General features: G+C 41.7%; 1 protein-coding gene across 1 annotated transcript in view; it reads left to right on the top strand.

Moving 5' to 3' along the window:
- Window positions 1-2,019: 2,019 nt before the first annotated feature.
- The window catches only part of CRY1 (cryptochrome circadian regulator 1), a 38,532-nt gene continuing 19,310 nt past the window's right edge, over window positions 2,020-21,241 (top strand). Inside the window, exon 1 of the mRNA XM_050323703.1 lies at window positions 2,020-2,481. Within this exon, the coding sequence (XP_050179660.1) occupies window positions 2,324-2,481 (158 nt within the window). The 5' untranslated portion in view covers window positions 2,020-2,323. The remainder of the gene's footprint in view (window positions 2,482-21,241) is intronic.

Genomic DNA, 21,241 nt, shown 5'->3' with positions numbered 1-21,241 from the left:
TGACAAACATTTCCTTTTTCTGTTTTATTTCTTTGACAATTACATACCAATGTTTGGCATTTCTCAAGGATAAAAATTAGACAAACAAAAAACAGGCAAGGAAGAATGTACTTCATATTAGTTGAGAAAAGAATGTTCAACTTTACAATGCCCCAAACGACTCCAACCTTGAGTTGCAGGAAGCGTGTATATGACAGGATCCCATATAGTCTTCTGGGACCAGAATGATGAGCTGTGGAATATGATGTTCTACATACAACAAAGTAATAATTGAAAAATTCATTATATTTTATGCTGTTGTTAAAGTAAATGCTTAAGAACTGTTCAGCCTCCATACTTTTTACGAAGAAATTTTGTGCAAGACCAAATAGAAAGGGATTCTAATCATGACTGGGTCCTTTGCTGCTAGCATACCTTGATCACTGATGGCGTTTTCAACCTGCTGAAAGGAGCTTGTAGCCAGGTGGGGGTCGGCCTCCCAGGCAACTACTGACAGACAGGAGTACGGAGCCTCCAGCTGCACCAGGGGAAGTTCAGATTGGACATCAGGGAGAATTTCTTCATGGAAAGAATTGTTAAACATTGGAATGGACTGGCCAGGGCAGTGGTGGACTCATCCCTGGAGGTGTTCAGGAAATGACTGGACATGACACTTAGTGCTATGGTCTAGTTGACAAGGAGGTCGTAGGTCCAAGATTGGACTCGATGATCTTAGAGGTCTTTTCCAAGCTAAATGATTATGTGATTCTGTTACTCTGTTTATTAAGTCAAAGTGAGGAAAGTGTGAAGGGACTTTGTTGACTTGACGTATACTTTCCATATATCTTACCAGAAAAAATATTTTAGGAGAAAGAAAACCTACAGTTTTTAAAGTACTGTGCTGGTCTGGTCTTTTGGAAGGCAAGAAAGGCCAGTACTGCTGATTAGAGTCCTCTGTCTTTTACTTGAGACATTATTTCTAATGACAACACTCTTGCTGTTGCTACCTACTTGTCCGCAAACACCCTGGAAGCTGTAGATTTGAGTGGCAATCCACAGGTGGAGGTTTATTTTCACATCTGCAACTAGAGCTGTCTTGTTAAGACTCGAAATGGCTCTACTGAGTCCTATCAGTGCGATGCCTTCACCAGCTGCTGGCCGTGCCCCGCTTAACCCTGGAGCAGGTACGGGGAAACCTGCTGTGTAGGCAGCACACAGACCGTGTTTTGAGCTCTGTAATTAAAAGACCTGAAGATATTCACCATTTACTGATAATGACTTTAAATACAGCACTGGAGAGACAACTCATTCAGCTGCTTTCAGGTGTGTTTGGTTGTGGCAGCACCGCACGGCCGAGCCGCTCTCCCTTGCCCGGGGGTTCCTGTCCAGCTCTTTTGCCCAGCCCCTCGCGGCTGCAGGAGGCACCGAGACCTCGGCCCGTTTCACAGAATCACGGAACTGGGAGGGCCCTCTGGAGATCCTCCGGTCCAGCATCTGCTCCCTACGCACACGCTTAGATAAGCGCCCCGCCTGTTTCCCGCGGGATGGGATGGGATGGGACGTGGAGCGCTGGGCACAGCCCGGGGGGGTGATCGTGGCCGCGCCGCCGCCCGTGCGCGCCCCCGCCGCGGGCGCGCGCGGAGCGCTATACATAACAGGCCGGCGGGCGCGCGTGCGCGTCCCGGCAGAACCGGCGCCACCGAGAGCCGCCTCGCGGCCCCGTGCTCATCCGGGTCCCGCCGCCCCGACCCGCGGGGGGGGGGCGGGCCAGCCCGCGGTCTCTGCCCCCCCCCGCCGCGGCCCGTCGGCCCCGCGCCGAGCCGGCGGGTGGGATTCCCACCGGGATCGCAGGCTGTGCCTGCTGCTTCCCGGCCCGCCGAGGGGGCGCGCCCTCCCGGCCCGGCCGCCCGCCCCCCCGGGCCGGCGGTACCGAACACACCTCAGAAACGTGAGGGCCGGCAGTCACGTGGGGCCGCCGCCGGCCAATGGGCGGCGGGGGGCGGGGCGGGGCGGCCGGCGCAGCCCCGCGGCCGGCGCAGTCACAGGGCGAGCGGCGAGGAGCGGCACGGACGGCGCTTCCCGCGGGCACGGCGCGCTCACCGCCCCGCAGCCACCGCCACACACAGCGCTACCTCCCTCCCTACCTTCGGCCCCGCTCTCCCCGGCGCGGGGGCCCCGCGGGGTGATGCGTCCCCGCTGGGCGGCCGCTCCCGCCGTGTCCGCCGGGTCTTAGAGCCGTCCGCAGCGAGGCCCCGCGGGCCGCCCGTCCGTGCTCGCCCGGCGGCGCCGGGCCATGAGCGGCCCCGCGGGCGGCGGCGGTTCCCGCTGAGCGCCCGCGCCCGGCATGGGGGTGAACGCCGTGCACTGGTTCCGCAAGGGGCTGCGGCTCCACGACAACCCGGCGCTGCGGGAATGCATCCAGGGCGCCGACACGGTGCGCTGCGTCTACATCCTGGACCCCTGGTTCGCCGGCTCCTCCAACGTGGGCATCAACAGGTGGCGGTGAGTGCGGGGCTCCGCGGGGCCCTAATCCCCGCGTTATGTATGCAGTCACGCTGCCTCCCCGCCATCCCCTCCCCTCCGCGCCCGATTGGGCCGCCGCCAGCGCCGGCTTCCCCTGGCCGCCCGTGCTGCCCGCGGCACCGCCGTGTTACGTATCCGGCCCTGCGCCCGCCCGGCCAGGGAGCGGCGAGAGGGAGCCGGGCGGTGCGGCGCCGCAGGGCCGCGGCTTCCCGGGGAACGGGCTCCTTTTTCCCGCTCCCTCCGCCCGCTGCTGCCGGGCGGAAAGTCGTGGGGAGCAGCCGGGGGGGACCATCTCGGGACCTCTGGGCAGTCGGGAACCCCGGGCGACTTCGTCAATCCCAGGGTGACTCCGTCCTGGAAAAGCTGTGAAGCTGCTCGCTTAGCTCAAAAAGGAATTTCTCAGAGTAGCTTTCCTACAATAAAGGGCGTTATAGAATATCTTGAATTGGAAGGGTCACACAAGGATCAGAGAGTCCAGCTCCTAGCGCAGCACTGGACAACCCCAAGAATCCCACCATGTGCCTGAGATCGATGTCCAAACGCTTCTCGAACTCTGGCAAATTTGGTGTGCACTGTCCCTTTCTGGAGCATGCAGATCTCTCCCTACACCTTCAGTCCCCCTACTGAATACAGAAATGAACTTTGCTGTGGAGCTGGGACTGGTGCTCCCACACTAAATGTGTGCCATGATAAGGCAGAGGTTAATGGGACTTCTGTGCATGCTTGTCATGTGTGGTTAGTTAAAACATCACTAGGGATCTGAAAATTGTTACCCTTTTAAAAGGGTTGATAGGGCAGGAGAGTTTGTGTCTATCCATCTGGTGTCAGGAAAAGATTGTGAACTTTGCCTGTCCAGACTATGATGCTGAGAAGTTGCCTAATTATGGAACAAGCACAATGAAACTTGGCTTAACATTACATCATAGAAGAGTAAGAAAGTTTAGATACGTTTCAGTATGGGTTTCAGTTCACTTCAAGGATTATTTCTTTGAGATTTAATTAATTTGTATGCCAGGTCATTAAATAACTTACCAACAAGGTAACTTGCCTTTGGAGGTTTTGGGGTTTTTTCCAAATTTTTAGAAGTTCTTTATGGTCCTATTTCTGGTTTTCAGGAGATAGAAATACTAAAAATGTTTTCTGTGGAGTTTAACTTGGTGGTTTATTCCATTTTCACTGATATAAATAACATTCATACCACTGAGTAATAATAATTGTTGAATACTTCCCTTCTCTGAGGTTCATGTTGTACATTTCTTTTATAGAGACTTTTAAATTGTTTTAGTTTTGAAGGGGATAAGTTTTTTTTAATAACATTTTGACTTCATAAAGAAGCTTAGAGGTCTTAGTTTTGTGGATGAAGCATGAACAGCTACTTAAGTTTTAACAGAATGTGGGCAATTGGCACAAGTTTTGTGTTAAGGAAATCACATCTTAAGAATATTTTGTATGTCTCTGATATGCTTTGTGATTGAAATGCTAAACAGCTTTTGGTTATATTCTCTGAGCTAGTGAATGATAGACAAATGTGAACTTTGATTCCAGCAGAAGGAAGTTCATGTATTGAGTGCTATTGCCCTGGTTCTTCAGTGACTGTGGAATATGATTGTTAGCTAATACAGTCCTTGAGTATGTTTCTGTGTGATATATATGCTGGTTGGTTTACTTTAACAGTGTTCTTGCTGTTCTAAAATACAGCTAGTCCCTCCACTGCATTTTGCATTTAAAGAAAACCCATCTTTTTTTAGTTGCTGGTTGGAGAGACTGAATTTTGGGTAAATTGCAGCTCCCCTATCCAAAGCACTTCAGATCATCTCCTGGGACTCAAGTGTCCTGGAGGCACATGCTGCACATGGATTCGAGTAGAAAATCTTGCTGCCTGCATAGCCTGGTTTTGTGAGATCTTCAGGGGGTTTTCAAGTTTAAAAGCACAAAACTTTCTAAAATAACTGGCTACTAAAGCTGTATGTTTATTATGGTTATTCTTAATAAATTTATATTTAAATGAACAGTTATTAGTTTGGTATGAATCCATTTTAGGTTCTAGTTGTTTTGAGTTATTTTTAACCAGTGCAAACACATACATTCACAGTATGTATACCCAAGGCTTATGATGCAGTTTTTTGGTTTGCCAGTCTCATTTCACACTTGTAATTAATGATCAAGCATTTTATGTTCTGGGTCACTTGATGACCATAAGCAAGATCCTTGCTTACATGCCTGTAGAGTAGTGTATTGAATTAGTTAAAACATTTTATTTGAGACTAGGAGCAGAAACCCTTCAGCATTAGGAATATGAATCAAATGTAATCTCGTGTGAATTTACATTGGTCCTTTCTTAATTTGAGTTGATTGACACCAAGAGTTTATGTTCTGGTCTGTTTATGGTCCTAATGCCCTGGGCATAAATCTTCTCTGTCAAAGTATGACTAACACAATGGATATGAGGAAAAATGGTGAAAGAATACAAGAAACCAGAAGGTTTAGTTTATTGTTAGAGTATTGTAACTCGGCAGAGTCACAAGTTACGGTTCATTTTAACAAGTACGTGTTAAATCTGGCAAATAGCAACCTTTAGTACAGAGGTGCTTTCTGATTAACTTTTTAAACAGTCATGTAACAATTGTGAACTAATATTTTTGTGTAATTGCACTATTGAGCAAGTCTAATTACTAAGCAGTCACATGGTCTTACTGACCTCCTTTCTCCTGGCATTCAGCCTACCTGTTCTAAATTCATGAATGCTACGTAACAAATGCCAGGGCCTCCCTCAACTCACTTCTTTTTTTTTTTTTCCAGTTCTGTTCTGTTTCTTCTTATTGTTCCTTTTTTCAAGCTGTCACATAGATCAAGATGTGCTTTCGTTGAGACATGTTTTTTCTATGTAATGAGTTCACAGTGTTGTTCACAGATCAACACTTGAGAGAGAAGTTTCTCGGTGCAGTAAAAAGTGATGGAAAAATGGAGATACTAAATGGAAAATCAAGCTAACACTCTCTTAAAGAAAGTTTTGTCAATTGCCATTAAACAATTGGCACCAGAATTAGCTCACGTCTAATTGTGTCAACAGAGTAGACAAAGAATGTAACTTGCATACTCCAACAAGTAACCATTACCTACTTCTGAAAAAATTTGTTTGTGCTCACAAACTTTTCCATATTAAGGAGAACGGGATCTCATGTTTTGCAAAATCACTTAGGGGAGAGTTTCATTTAGCCCTGGTTTTAGTAAGAGAGTGGCAATTGATCACAATATCTGAAAAGAAATGCAAACATTCTGTTAGTTGCTGCATAAGAATTTACTTTGGGTAATAATTTACTGCTTTTAGTTTGTCTTTTTGACTGTGTAGGTATGTCTTTGATATGCTAGTTAAAATACTAGTGTGCAGCAATTGATTTTGTAAAGATGGATAGTCTGATCTTGCTAATCCTTGTATTTCTTTTTTTAATCATTCCTGAAGAGAATAAATTTCACTTTTAAAGTAAGAGCAGTAAAATTTATTTTGTATATCTGTCAGATTTTGTGAGAATATTGATGTGTTCAGCATCCTGCAAAGTTAGCTGCTATTGTGGCAGATATTGCTATTGATTTAGGAGAAAGAAAAGGTGTGATTTTTTTTTTTTACACCTGTATTTCAACCATATTAAAAAGGAAAACCTGAACAACAACAACAACAAAAAGTTTCAGGACAATCATGGCAATTCATGGAAATTGAAACTTGTTTTAAAAAATTAATACTTAGACATGCTTCAGTAGTATCTATTTAATTTCTTTATTTTGTGTGTCTGGTTTCATCTTATGTAGGTACAATTTGCCCTGTTTGTTTGGATGGGGGACTGGTGGAGAAAGTTTGTCAACAAAATTATTCTATGAGTAGTTTCGGTTTCACATCTGTACTTCAGGCAGGCAAAATTTGTGTATTATACTTAATAAAAAGAAATGCACTGAAATATTTATGACTTCCCTGCTAAAGACATCCCTTTAAGTTTCTTTTAATTGTGTAGCACTTAGGATAAAATCTATTTGATTTATGAAAAAATTTAAGATCAAGCCCACCAAAGGCTCTCTGTCAGTCCCCTCCTCAGTTGGATAGGGAAGAGAAAATACAATGAAAGCCTTGTGGGTTAAGATAAGGACAAGGAGAGGTCATTTAGCAATTACCGTCACAGGGAAAGTTTATTAATTTAGCTTAATTTATTACCAATCAAATCAAAATGGGATAATGAAAAATAAACTGAATTCTTAATGCATCTTTCTCCCACCCCTCCCTTCTTCCTGGGCTCAACTTCACTCCCATTTCTCTGTCTCCTATTTCCAAGCAACACAGGGGGTTGGGGAATGGGGATTTTGGTCAGTTCACCATATGTTGTCTCTGCTGCACCTTCCTCCTTAGAGGGGAGGACTCCTCACATTTCCCATGCTCTAGTTTGGGATCCCTCCCAGGAAAGACAGTCCTCCACAAACTTCTCCAATGTGAGTTCTTCCCATGGGCTATAGTTCTTCATGAACTGCTCCACTGTTGGTCCCTTCCACAAGGTTCCACCCTTCAGGAACTGACTGGTCCAGTGCTGGGTTCCCTCTGGGGTCACAAGTGCTGCCAGCAAACCTGCTCCAGTGTGGGCTCCTCTCTGCACAGGTCCTGCTGGGAGCCTCATCCAACACTGGCTTCCCGTGGGGTCACAGCCTCCCTTGGGCAGTGTAGGGACCTCCATGGGCTGCAAGTGGATATTTGCTCCACCATGGACCTCCATGGGCTGAAGAGGGACAGTATGCCCCTCCATGGTCTTTACAATGTGACTGTAGGGGAATCTCAGCTCTGGCAACTGAAGCACCTCCTCACCTTCCCCCCTCTCTGACCCAAGTGTCTGCGGAGTTGTTCCTGTCACATATTCTCGCTCCTCTCTGGCTGCAATTGCTCCTGAGCAGTAACTTTTTGCCCTTCTTAAATATGTCACCCCAGAGGCACTACCTTGGCCAGTTGCACCTCTGTCTTGGAGCTGTCTGGCATTGGCCCTGAAAGACATGTGGGAAGCTTCTAGCAGCTTCTCACAGAAGCCTCCCTTGAGACCCCCCTCCTGCCAAAACCTTGTCATGCAAACCCAAGACAACCCTTCATACCCTTTAATGAGTAGCTTCACCTGTAGTGCAGTGTATGCCACTTGGAACACTTTTGTCCAACCAGGTGAACTGAGGGTGAATAACCTGTAAAAAATTTGCAGCTACTTTTCAGCATTGCATGTTGTGATGGGATGCCCTCAGTTCAGTGATTCCCTCTCTAATTCGTGTTATATGATCGAGTCCTATGATTTACAAAGTACGTCACTGAAGCACACTGACGTATGTCCTCATGGGTTTAATCCCGCATTGTTGATGAAAGGGTTGGTTCCACCCTTTTATGATAGCACACAGCCCTGTGGTGAGCCAGTTCAGCTCATCAATCTGTCCAAAAGAGATTAATTACCAGTTTTGGTGGGATTAGCTCTGTGGTAGATTGTGCCAGCAAAAAGGTCAGCTTAGTAGTGGTGAAGAGGTGAAGAATGGGAAGAACAGGTACCATTTCTTTCAGTGGCAGTGTGGATTTGAGCCAGATTACAGTGACCCTGTAACTGTGGCCTGCATTGCTCATGTGTGTAGTAACCACCAGGTGGTTTTTGGAAGAGGATTATTGGTTTCTTCTGTGCCTTGCCATTTGTTGACACCCTTCGAAGTCATATTGTTGAAAATAAGTGTTGGCCTTTTTACTGTGCTAGGGAAAAGGCACAATTTATTTTTTTCAAACTGTCAGAATGTGAGAAATAAGCCTGCTAGGTGAGAAATTGCACTGTGCTTTTTTCCTTATTTTGGTGAGTGATCTTGTATCACCAGATTCTGTAATGTAACTATTATTAAATTGGACAAAAAGACCAGGCTGGTTGGTCTAGAGGGAGCAGGTGGTACTGCAAATCCAATTTTATACTAAGCCTTCAGTAAGTTGTTTTTTTGCAAATAGCAGTTACTATAGGCCAGAAGATTTCAAGTGAACATTTATACAATTTGCTTTTTTTGGCTGCAGGGTTGATCTTGAAGGAATCTTAATTGCTGAGGTAAAAGAATCTTAATTCCTGAGGTAAGAAGTTTTGAGGTTTTAGACACTCATTTTACATCACTTATCTCCAGGTTTGTGAATATCAAGAGAAGACCTGGGTAGTTCCTGATATGTAAGAGTAGTGTGTGGACTTTGAGTATCAAGGGATAAATGTAGTTTTGAAACAACTGAATAGTATTTTTTTCAGTCTTCTTTCTCTCAGGACAAGTAATCTATTTTTATTTTACTTAAGTATCAATAGATCACATTTTTTATTTGAGTAGAGGAAGGTATTCTGTCTGCAACTTGCAGTGTTACCTGCTCTGATCACAAAAGAGGAGGGTGATAACCCCCAACAAACACCATCTGGTGAATGTGAAAGCAGCTGTTTTTAGGCAATCAAGAATACAGAATTTTTTTTTTTCCTTAACTGATCAGTATGTAGCAGTGTCAATAAATTCTGCAACAGTTCTTCAAAGCAAGTTATTTTATATATTATCATTCTCTTTTGGCCATTTTAATGCAATAAAGGATATTCTCCAGCTTATGAAAATGTCTTTATTCCTACCAATGCAAGCTACTCTTTAAACATACTATGCAAGTATTGCAGAAAAGCCTGTTTATCATTGCATACTGCCTGAACTTTCTGGTTTCTGACAGTTTACCTACAGATTGGAAGCCTTTATTTTCAAAAGTGGTTCTTTTCCATGCTCTGTCTCAGTGGCTGGCAGGTTTTCAGGTTAGTTATATAACCTGTGATAGGAGGAAGGTCAAGCTGCCGGCAAAGTCGGCCATTTTTTCAGTGTAGAAGTCACACTGAAGTCTGTGATGTATTTATTTGCATATTGAAAGAAACTCTTTGCTTTAGGGATTTTTGTGACCTTCCCATAGTGATCTAAAAAGGCAAAAGTGAGCTTGAGTCAGTTGTGTAAGTAGTGTGAGTGTACATGGCTTTGTGTTCCATGGGCTTAGTCATTTGCATATCACATTTTAGCAGGTTTAATAGCTGTACCTTTGGTAACCTCTAGGAGAGGACTGGATTTGATTACCAGGGTAAGAACTTCAGCATATTCTGGTGCAATACACTTCACTTAGATTTTTTCAGAACTCTTAATTTAATATGGAGCAAGGTTAATTTGTGTGCTTCTGTGTACTTCTGGCTTCCGCGTTCTTTGCAATCTAGGTCAAGAGGTGAACTATAATTGCAATGTTCTTCTAACCCTGAAGCCTCCATTTGTTTTTCAGGTCACCATAAAGCGTTTGCTTTCATTGCTTTGGGGTTTTGTGTGTGTAACTATTTTTTTCTATAAGGTAATAAAGCTTTAGCAGAGGTGAAGGATAGACTGGAAAGGACAGGTCAATATTTCAGTGTTCTGTTTCAAGTGGGTGAGCGGAGATGGCTGTGGCAAAAGTCTACATGTATGTCTATACTTTTGGAACAGTTACAAATCTGAGAGCATACCAGTTATTGGTGGAGATAATAAAAATTAACACAGAAGCTTTATTAGCATTAGTTTAGACGGTAGCTGAGCTTCAGTGAACAGAACTTCCTAAAATTCAGTGTTGGTAAACCTGGGCAGGAAATAAGAATTTCATAATGCTCAGGGTTTCAGAAGTAAATTCAGGTGTCAAACTGTTGCTTATAATCTCTTTTCAAAGTGCTGATGCAACAAGTTTGTTGAAATAAAACAAAATCTGTTCAGATTATCAGTGATAGAAGGGATTTCACACAGTTGAACATTGCTTAGGATGTGTCCTGCAAATCTAATTTCTGTGTTGACAGGCATGTGATGATATCCACCTTTGTGATATGCATTGCTTCCTCCTGCAGCTAAACTAGGGAAGTTTTCTGGACCTGCTTTAGAAATTTACTGTTTCTCAGTGTTTCCTAATTTGTAGGAAAGCTTCTCCTTTCCTGTTCACTGACGTGCATTTCTTCTCTAACATCTGTAAGGATCTTTGTGGCTCTTTCACAGACATGAAAAGTAAGGGCTGTAAAGTTCCTGCCCTATAAGTTTATCCTTTCAGAACACGAACCCCTATCCCTTCAGCCAGAAACGTTGAAAAAATTCTGTTTAAGCTCAAATAGGGACGTTGTGAAGTATGAATACATGTTATTAATTCTTCAGTGATGGAGATAAATGTCTACAGCACAGGTTACTTAGGAACAATTCCTGAAAGGAAAACTTGGATTTTTCTGTTTTCAATCCTAAGTGTGAAATCCATGACCTAGGAAAGGCTTTATTTTTTATAGTAAGGAATTTGTGGAGTTCGGTGCTTACAGGTGTGGGATTTTTTTGTGTTTCTCAGTGACAGTGTTCTACTGACCTTGTAGGTGAAGGGTAAACTGTGCTACAAGTGGCGGGTGGGGGGAGAAGAGGGCAAAGTAGTGATTGAAAGAACAGGAGAGGACAACTTGAATCAGAAAGAGAAATTAATAAATAAATAGGTAATTTGTTCATGTAGGCTGCTTGTTACTTCAGACCTTGCACAGTACATAAAACATGGTCATGGTCTTCATGGTTACAAGTTTGCTATGCACTGAAGATACAGAATGTCATGACAAGCTTTACCTGAGTTTCACTATCTGTACAGTTCTGAAGGACTGGAGAAGCATACAGAGAATTGTGAAACTACATTTTACAGAGCAACTGGCATTGAAAATAGTTAATAATTTGATTTCCAATATATTGGATTCATTGAAGAATGGAGTAAATATTGTCTTTCCTGTGTTCTCTTGTGAGTTTCCTCTGAGTTGAAATTTTCTGCCTGTAAATTCTGTTGCATCAAGTGATTTTTTTTCTTCATTTTTTTCCTCTTCATATTTCATATTCTAGAGAATAAACAAGCTCTTTTTTTTTTCTAGGAGTCTTAAAGCAGAAGAAAACATTCCAACTTTTAGCAGAGATTACCTATTATTTTTTCCCTTTTTCCCCTCTCATGGGAAAAGCATGACTCTACATCTACAAACTGAGACATGCATTTAAAAGAAAATGTTCTGCAGAGTAATTTTTTGTCATCCAGTTTTCAGAAGAGTATTTGATGGGGGATGAGGTTGCATTTTGGTTTTGTTCTTTGTTTTTTTAAGTCTTGCTGTGAGTGAACTCCAGAAGTTAGAACCATCTAAGTCTTAATGAGGGTGATCAAGCAAAGGATGGCATCTGAATCATTTGTTTTATTTGGGTTGCCTAGGAATAGTTCCTGTGACTTTCCATCATTATTTTCCAGTAGATGACAGGCTTAATAATGTCTAGTTTACTGTGCTTTATCTGTTTCTTTTTAGACAGGGGAGCTGTTTGCTGTTTACTGCTACATCCTAAATCCTGTGAATGCTTCTTTAAATGACTTGCTATGAGAGACTTTAATTTTTAATTTTTTTTCCTCCAGCATACTCTTTCATTGGTATGACTTGGAAACATTCTACTGATGTGTAGTTTCTTTGGTTTATGACAAAGCAAAAAGTTGTAAATTGCTGTGATGTTGACAGTTCAGCTTTAATTGTGGTGTATTTCCCCCTTTTATTTCAAGGCTTTTGTAATCTGAGGAGATCCCTATAAAATTGGTTTTGATCATATAGTTCATGGTGTTTTTCAGTGAGTAGGAGTTTTTCATTCAATTGAAATTTCCTTTCTGTAAGCTAGTTGCTAGTAAATACACTAGTGAGAAGTATTTTATTTCAGCAGTAATGTATCTTTCTTCTAAGCCACGAGGAAAATCATGAGTTTGTGGGGGATAATGTGAATCTTCCTATTTTTACATTTTAGAATTTGGCCTTCTGCATTATTTTAAATATAACTTCACCATCCTGTCTCTTTCAATGCCAACACTGAAATACTGTGTTAGTTTTCCAAGCAAAGTTCTTCAATGCTGCATTTACTTAAAGTTTTATTCCAGTTCTTTACTACTTTCATATGAGACAGCACAATGGAGCTTGCATTTTTGGCACTGGAGGTCATGCTTTCAAATTGAGAAGTGTTACTAGTGATCATGTGTTGCTCTTGCAGCAGCAGCCTTTCCTGTTTTTTCATAATTATACAATATTTTTTTTCTACTAGTCCTTCTTCCAGAATCCTACCTTTGCAGTTGCTGCCCTATGGCTTGTGATGGTAAAGTACAGTGGTAAAGTAAAAAATAATTTTTAGTGGTTTGGGGTGTTTTTTTTAATATTCTGTTTGAAGAGTATTAGATTTTCAGGAACAGTTATCTCTATATATGTGATTTGTACCCAAGTGAAAGGATGGACAAAATTTCAAAAGCTTTTCCACTCACTGTACCATATTGTCACCAATTGCAATTTTTCCTGCTGAACTTAGAAGTTTTAAGAAGACATAAGGTGAAGTAACCTTTGGAGAGCTTTTCTGTGTTCTTTGTTTTTCTACTTTTATCAAATGGGCTGTATCTGTCAGAATCTTTCTGTTAACTGGAGTTTTAATTAGGGTATACTATATGGTAACGTCTGGCCTTTTCTTGGAATTAGTTTTTTTTGCTTGGATATGTTAGTCTTCCTGTGTCTCTTACATTTTACCTTCAATGAAAGCTTTTGAACTTGGAGTTGGATACATTGATCAAAAACCACCTAAGTACAAGTCAATCTGATTGATGTTTGAAGCCTTGCAGGCTTATTTCTACAGAGATAATTATTTCCTTTATAGGTTTAAGATACACTTTAATGGAAACTTGCATTGGTGATCTTTTCTCCTTTGTCATAAGGTAATGGTTATTAACAGCAACAGGAAACAGGAAACTTTGTAATTGTCAACATTTCTTCCTGGATTTGTAAGGTACCTTTATCTCCCCTCTCCAGCCCATGCAGGGTTAAATAGGATTTAAAAACATGTTAGCTTTACCTGCCATTCACCAGGGTTTTTCTTTTATGCAGATTTAGTTATTTAGACCTGTAATAAAGGATCACGTCCATTAGCCTGTGCTTGGATGTGACACTGGAGCAGCCTGTTTGTGCAAAGTTTGATGCCAGCTGTTGACTCCGGCAGGGAACACGCCGTTCACGAGCTGCTGTTCCTTTTCACACCTTTCCCTTCCATTCTTTATCAGTTCCTCCGGTTTTGAACACTGGCTTGATACTTCTTGAACTCTGAGCTCCTATTGGGTTTCACTTAACCTTTAGCCACCAACGCTTCTAAATATGACACAGAGGAGCAGAACCGACCTGCTGCTTGTACCTGCTCGAATGAAGCCTTTCGCTGTCCCAGTTAGGAATAAAGTTGAGCTACGGTGCAGGAATCCTCTCAGAGCAGCTCCTTAGGGAAGGAAAAATCGGCTCTTACTACAACGGTTACATATAACTGGAAAAGTAGGTCATTGTGGCAGGGAGTAGTCCAAACAGCCGCCTGGTTGCTGCAGCAACGACCTACTTTACGGAACTATTTTTGTTGATTCATATTGAAACTTCGTAAAAGTGCTATAAGGAAATGATCAGGTTATGAGATATGTAACCAGGAAAGCTGCAGGCTTTGTGGACTCTCCCTGCTCTCCTCCTCTCTCCCACCCTCCCCTCTCTCTTTGGTCTTGCCTTTTGATGTTGGCTGGATGTAGGGGGATTAAAGCAAATACGTTTAGGTTTTATTCAGTTTGACCTCTAGTGGGAAAGATCTCTTTTTGCTTGAAGTTTCTGCATAGACTTAATATTTATAATTGGTGATAAAGTTTCCAGAGTTCAGCACCTGTAAGTCTTCCCCTATCAATTTTGTCTATAGAAATAACTTTGGAGTTAAAACAACAACAAACCAAACGAACAAAACCCCGCCCCTTTTTAAAAAAATCTTATTTCCTGGCCACTGGAACAGACTCCCCAGGGAAGTGTTCACAGCACCAAGCCTGCCAGAGTTCAAGGAGTGCTTGGAAAACACTCTCAGGCCATTCTTGGGGCTGTTCTGTGCAGAGCCAGGAGTTGGACTCAGTGATCCTTGTAGTTCCCTTCCAACTCAGGATATTTCTATGATTCTATGAGTATTACTTTTCTGGAATGCTAATAGTTTCTCTTGCTATTCAACTGCTCTTATGTTAACCACTTTGGCTCCAACAAAGTTTATCCACCTTCAGGAAGATGGGCTTGATGTCTGCCTCCTTTTTTATTTTTAAATTGGCAGTGTTCCTGTCTGCGTCTTTTGTTTTGCTATTAATTCTAATCCTGGAACAAGCAAACTGGAAAAAATATAGTGATTCTGTGTAGAATTATGTTCTCCAGTTGTCTACCTTTATTCTTTCAATAAAGTAATAAAAAAAAAATCTGTCACTGGTGTTCAGGAAGCGAATTTTGGTAATTCATTCTTGTCTTCTGAAAGGAATGGGTAGACAGGGAAAATGCAAAAATACTGTTTTTATCATAAAGGTTTATTCTTCATAAAATAATTCTTTATCTAAACTACTGTGACTTCTCCAGAGATGACTGAATTTCACTTTTAGTTATCAGAATCTACGTAACTGTACTATGTAACTTCGAGATCAATCTCGTTACTTCAAGTGAAGTACTTCTAGTTGGACCCGACCTTCAGTATTGCAGAGAACTGCAGCAGTTCTGGCAGATGAAGATAACGCATTTATCTAGAGGTTATTTGGATTTTTTCATCTGTTATGTCTTGAGCTATTCTTCAGTCCTGTTTTCCAGCACTTATGTTACTGAGCTCTGTGCATCCTTTGTGTCAGCTCTCGGCTTTGAGATGGAAGGCCCCTGCAGCAGGAAGTTCTCTCCATTAGTCTACCCACACACTAAGAAAGTTTGGGACAAAGTGGAGTTTTTGAGGTTTTACGCAGCATGATAAACAAAGCTGTGTTTCAGTTATTTGTTTGAGGGGTTTAATTTTTTTTTTTCTACACGATTACCCAAAAACCTGAATACATTTTGATTGTTTTTACCTTGTATTCAGCTATAAATGACTAATTTCAGTTTTGGAAGACCAGTTCAGAATATTTTTACCTTTTGATTCATAAGAGTAACAATGGAAAGTTAAGACAGTGCTGAATGTCTGATCACCATAAGGCAAGTACCAGTTAATTTTAATTAAAATTTCCAGGAATAGCTTCAGGTTTTTTTTTTTTATTATTGTTTTCTAAGCTTCCTACCAATTTCTGTGCTTGCTAAAGGATTTTGTCTCTATCCTTAATTCTCTTCTATTAGTTTAATAGGTTTTTCAGATATGGGAAGCCAGAGATGATGGAATTCTACCTTAAGGACTTGCAGTTTATCTAGTGTAGTCGAGAAATATATTTATTTTAGACACTGTTTCATTTCTAGGAAACTTAAAACTGTGCAAAATTTTACTAGCACTAATTGTAACCTTAAAGAGGTCACTTTAATGTAGGGAAAATAAAAGGGTTTTGTTAAAGTAAATAAAGGGCAGTGTAAAATCTGTCCTTCAAAATCAGATTGCAAGACTATCTTGTTAGAGTGCTGATATTGTCCTTGTTCTTTTGAAATAAGCTATAGCTGTAACTTTCTCATGGACAGCTCAGATTGCAAAAAAAATGTGGCTGAACTATTTTATAAAGCAGGCCAGCTCTGGTTTAATTACATCAAGCCTTATGAGCTGCTCATTTAAATAAGGGAACTTGGATGCATGAGAATACAGTGTTTCCAATTTATTTATATATGAGCATGGCTGTATTCTCAAGTAACTTAGTTTTGTAATTTGCTCTTAGGTAATATTTCCCCAGCTGTCCCCAGTACAGTTTGTTTGCTCTTGGGTTTTCCTTTGTGGATCCAACCAGTTTCGCTCTGGAAAGAGCAGGCATATGGAATTAAAGTCAAACAATAAAGAGTTGGATTTATCAGATTGGAATTACAGGATTAGGAAAAAATAAACACAAAATATGTACGTTAAAGAATGGAAGACACCGGAGGAGAGAGATTTAGAAAGCTGTTAGTCTCCTATCACCAGAAGGCTGACCTTTGTAACATGAAGTAATTTGAGATGTTCGTTTCTAGTTATATGGGAATAGTTTAGATGAGCAATAGGTGCCCTTTGAATGTGAAGTTAGGATCCAGACTTTATAGAAGCTGAATACGCTATTTACTGTGATGAATGGCTCACGAAATAGGAACCAAATACAGATTGCTATTTCACTGAATCACAGAATGGTTGGGGTTTGAAGGGACCTCTGGGGATTGTCAAGTCTAACCCCCTGATAAGACATGTTCACCCAGAGCAGCTTGTACAGGATGTGTCCAGATAGGTTTTGAATATCTCCAGAGAAGAAGACTCCACAACCCCTTTGGGCAGCGTGTTCCAGCGATCTGTCACTTTCACAGTAAAAAAGCTTTTCCTCATATTCGAGTGGAGCTTCCTGTGTTTCATTGTGTGCCCATTTCCCCATACTCTGTTGCTGGGAAACGCTGAAAAGAGTGTGGCCCCATCCTCTTGACACCCCCTTTAAGATACTTGTATTCATTGATAAGATCTACCCTCAGTTGTTTCTTCTCTGGGCTACCTGGCTCTCTCAGCCTTTGCCCATAAGAGACGTGCTCTGATCTCATCATCACCTTCGTAGTCCTCCACCAGACCCTCTCCAGTAGTTCCTTGTCTTTTTTGAACCAGTGAGCCCAGAACAGGACACAGCACTCCTGCTGAATGGCGGCACAGCCTTCAGGTGTTATCAGCCCCTCCTGTGAGTTCTGTATCGTCAGCAAACTTGCTGAGGGTACATTCTGTCCCTTCTTCCAGGTCATTGGTGAGTACATTAAATGAGAGTGGACCCAGTGGAGTGACTCTTGGGGAACACTGCTCGCTACAGGCCTCCGGCCACACTGCACCACTCGTCACAGTCCTCTGATGTTCAGCCAGGTCTCAACCCACTTCCCTGTCCACTAACCCAGCCCACATTTCCTGATCTTACCCATGAGGACTTTATGGGACACAGTGTCAAATGCCTTGCTGAAGCCAAGATAGACAACATCCACTACTCTCGCCTCATCTACCCAGCCAGTCATTTCCTCATAAAAGGCTGTGAAGAAGTCAGATTGGTCAAGCATAATTTCCTCATAGTGAATCTGCGTTGAATACTCCTAATAAGCTTCTTTTCCTCCACATGCTTCGAGATGGCATCCATCACCTTTCCACAGATGGACGTGAGGCCTATTGGCCTGTAGTTTCCTGGACCCTCCTTCTTACATTTTTTGAAGACTGGAGTGACATGGGCTTTTCTCCAGTCGTCATGCACCTCTCCTGTTCTCCATGACCTTTCAAAGATGATGGAGACTGGTTTAGCAATAACATTTCTCAGCTCCCTCAGCACTCATGGGTGCATCCCGTTGGGGCCCATGGATTTGTGGATGTAAAGTTTTACTAAATGCTGTCTAATCTGATCCTCCTTGGCCAAGGGAAAACCTTCCTTTTCTCAGACTTTTGCTCTTGCCTCCAGAATCAGGGATTCCTGAGGGCTTGCCTTAGCAGTAAAGGCTGAGCAAAGAAAGCATTCAGTAACTCTGCCTTCCCTCTGTCCTTTGTCACCCGTTTCATTCAGCAGTGGGCCCACAGTTTTCTTGGTCTTCCATTTGCTACTTCTAGCAAAAGGTAGGATGGTGTAGAAGAAGCCCTTCTTCTTGTACTTGACATCCCTCGCTAGATTCAATTCCAAGTGGACTTGAGCATTCCTCATCACATCCCTGCATACTCTTGACAACATGCCTATATTCCTCCCAAGTGGACTGTCCCTTTTTCCACATTCCATAAACTTACTCCTTCTGTTTCAGTTTTGTCAGAAGCTCCTTGCTCATCCATCCATACCAGTCTCATGACCCTTTTGCTTGGTTTGTTACAGGGATGCACTGGTCCTTAACTTGGGGGAAGTGGTGCTTGAATATTAACCAGCTCCCTTAGGCCTCTCTACCTTTTGGAGTTTTAACCCATGGGTTTTCTCCAAGTAGGTCCTTGAGGAGGCAAAAAATAGCTCTCCAGAAGTCCAAGGTTGTAATCCTATTTATTACCCTGCTTCCTTCATCTCTGGAAGATTATGAACATCTTTTGAATAGGACAAAAAAATGGGTGTTTCCTTCCTTTAGGAAATGCTGACTTGGAAAAGGTGGTTCGGTTGGAAAAAAATTAATGAGGAATGGTATGTAAGGAAATGCTGGCTTTGTGTCCAGTGTGAGCTGGGTCTGATTCAAATGATTTTGTTGTTTTATTAGAGCAGTATTGCTTGTTATAGTTGATATTCTTCTCCTACTCCATATGTGAAATGGTCTTTACTCCTTATCATCAAAGAAGACTCACCCAAAAGGACTCAGCTTGGAGCCCTTTCTTTCATCCATTTTAAAAGAATTGAATTTTTATTTTTCTTTTCTGAGAACATTTTTTACAGCTGTAGGTGGGCTTGGGTGTATCTCGCGTTGTTCCTTCGTCACAGCTCTGCTTTTGGCTTGAAGATTATAACAGTAGTCAATATTAGAGGAAAAAAAAAGCCAAGTGGCCTACATCATGGTCAGTGTTTGGTTTTATTTTTTGCAAGTGGATCAGCTCTTGATAAGTTATGAAAGATGCTGGAGTCCTGAATTGCACTCTCAGGGAGCTGGTTTTTTCTCCATTGACTGTCAAGCAACCCTGCAGGAGATTAGTTAGCTCCCACAGCTACTTCCCTTAAGTATCTGGAGTTGAATAACATGAACTTTTTCCTGCTCTTATGTATATGATTAAAGGATAATCCTTTATGAAATGTGTTATTGTATACCTTTTTAGGATGTGGAAGTTGTGTGTGGTATTTATTGAAACAGTGTAGTACAATAAGGCATGCCTCTGTGACCTTGATTTGGTAGCAGGAAAATACTACTGTGGCTGGCTGCCAAAGGATGCTGTGGAGTGTACATAACACTTAAATCCTGTCTGAGCTTAATCTTCTTACAGTTTCGTAAGAATATACTGCTTGGACTAAGACACGGTGGTGGGTGACAATCAAACAGGAAAATTACTGATAAAATATTAAATACTTGTATAAGGGTGCATCAAATTTGAGATACTTCTCGGTGTCTCATACTGTGTTTTGGTATCAGATTTGATATTGGCGTTGTGATTCCTGTAGAAGCTGGTATGAGGTGTGTGTTTACCTGATACTGAACTTTCATAGTAACCTACCAAACATAGGGCAAAAGATGTGTGAAAGAAAGGCGAGCTCGCTCTCTCTTTTCTCGTGAAGAGAAGTAAGTGGTGCGTGATTTGTGTGATTAATACAGTTGGGGTCTAATGCTGTAAACTATACTCAAGTGAAATGTGGTTGGTATTATATAGTATGTAATATTATTTCTTTTTATTGAATCCAGCTCTACTAAACACTGAAAGATGAAGGAGGAATATCTGATAGGAGTGTTGTAAAAAGCAAATGAATGGAATGATAGAAGTAGCCGATGTTAGATGCCTAAGATAATTCTGATAGACAAAGTCTGTGTGGTGATCAGATATCCCTAATGAGACAGGTCTCTTGCTTGGCAGTGCTTTTCTGTTGCTGAAGAGATGGAAATCACTGGCTTGCCATGAGGACTAGTGGGTAGATAGAAGGTATTTGCAAAAATAGGTTAAACACGAGTTTGGATAGATTGCTGGAAGTTGACCAGTTGGGGGTAAAAGTATTAATCAAACTTAGGAATGGAACAAGTTTCAGCGCTGTTCTTTTTCATTCAAATTCTTAAATTTCTTCTCAGAATGGTGAAACCTGACTAAATTCCTTTATTTTGTGTGTCTGTGCAGTCTAAACTCCTGCTAGTGGTTAAATTCAGTATCTGAATTAGTTCAGAAAAATTATTCTTAGTGGCTTAGCCACTACCATTTTCAGATGTGAACGGCACTTGAAAGAGAAGTCATTGGCATTTTAAGTCCCCTCAGTTCCCAGCAACTGTCCTCATTTCATTCTGGCAAGGATGGTCCTATGTGATTAGGGTTTCTGGGTGTTTATTACTCCTAAAAATAACTCCAAACAAGACTTAACTGTAGCCTTAAATAATGTGTCTATAAGTATCCTCCCAAATAAAGGTGTTACCTTTTCAACAGACTTCTTCTGACTTCTTCCCTGGATAAAGTCTTTAATCATGTTAATAGTGCAGATCCAGCAACATTGTGTGATGTGCTTACTCTAGTTCATTTTGTTAATGGTTAACTGTGTTACTGATTGTTTATTTAGGTTTTTGAATAGCTGCTTTGATGGTACCAGTTGATTTCAGTTGCGTGGTAGCCAAAATTATGATTTGTATTATGTTTCCTATTTCTGGCAATCACTCTTAAGACATAGAGGGACAGAACAATTAGTTTATATTTTAGAACCCAAGCACAATTTGTATGAAGGGAAGACTGTGGAGTTTCTTGGAGTAAACTGCTAAGATTTTATGTTCACATCTTTAAAGAATGTGGTCTTCAGCAGCTTTCATGAAAATTCTGAATATTAGAATTAGATGTCTCTGGATATTGTGTGTGATGCTCTCTAAGAATGCTGCTTGCAGACAGGTATGGTTTGCATCAGCATCTTCCCCGTGTGAAAATAAGTCAGTCTTTTCTGCCTCCCTCCATCATGTCAGTTGTGCATGTTCCTCACATGGTTTGCTACTGTGAAATTAATGGTGAACATCTCCTTCTTTTGGTTTGTCCAAGGGAAGTTTTAGACCAGATACAGAAAACTGGGCTGATGTTCCAGTCCGATAAAAAATAAACCCATGCATCCTTTTTGTGTCTTTTTAATGAA

The sequence above is a fragment of the Myiozetetes cayanensis genome, unplaced genomic scaffold (assembly GCF_022539395.1).
Source record: "Myiozetetes cayanensis isolate MyiCay16 unplaced genomic scaffold, myiCay2020 scf3, whole genome shotgun sequence".
NCBI classification, from domain to species: domain Eukaryota; kingdom Metazoa; phylum Chordata; class Aves; order Passeriformes; family Tyrannidae; genus Myiozetetes; species Myiozetetes cayanensis.
This window is presented reverse-complemented; position numbering and strand designations above follow the sequence as displayed.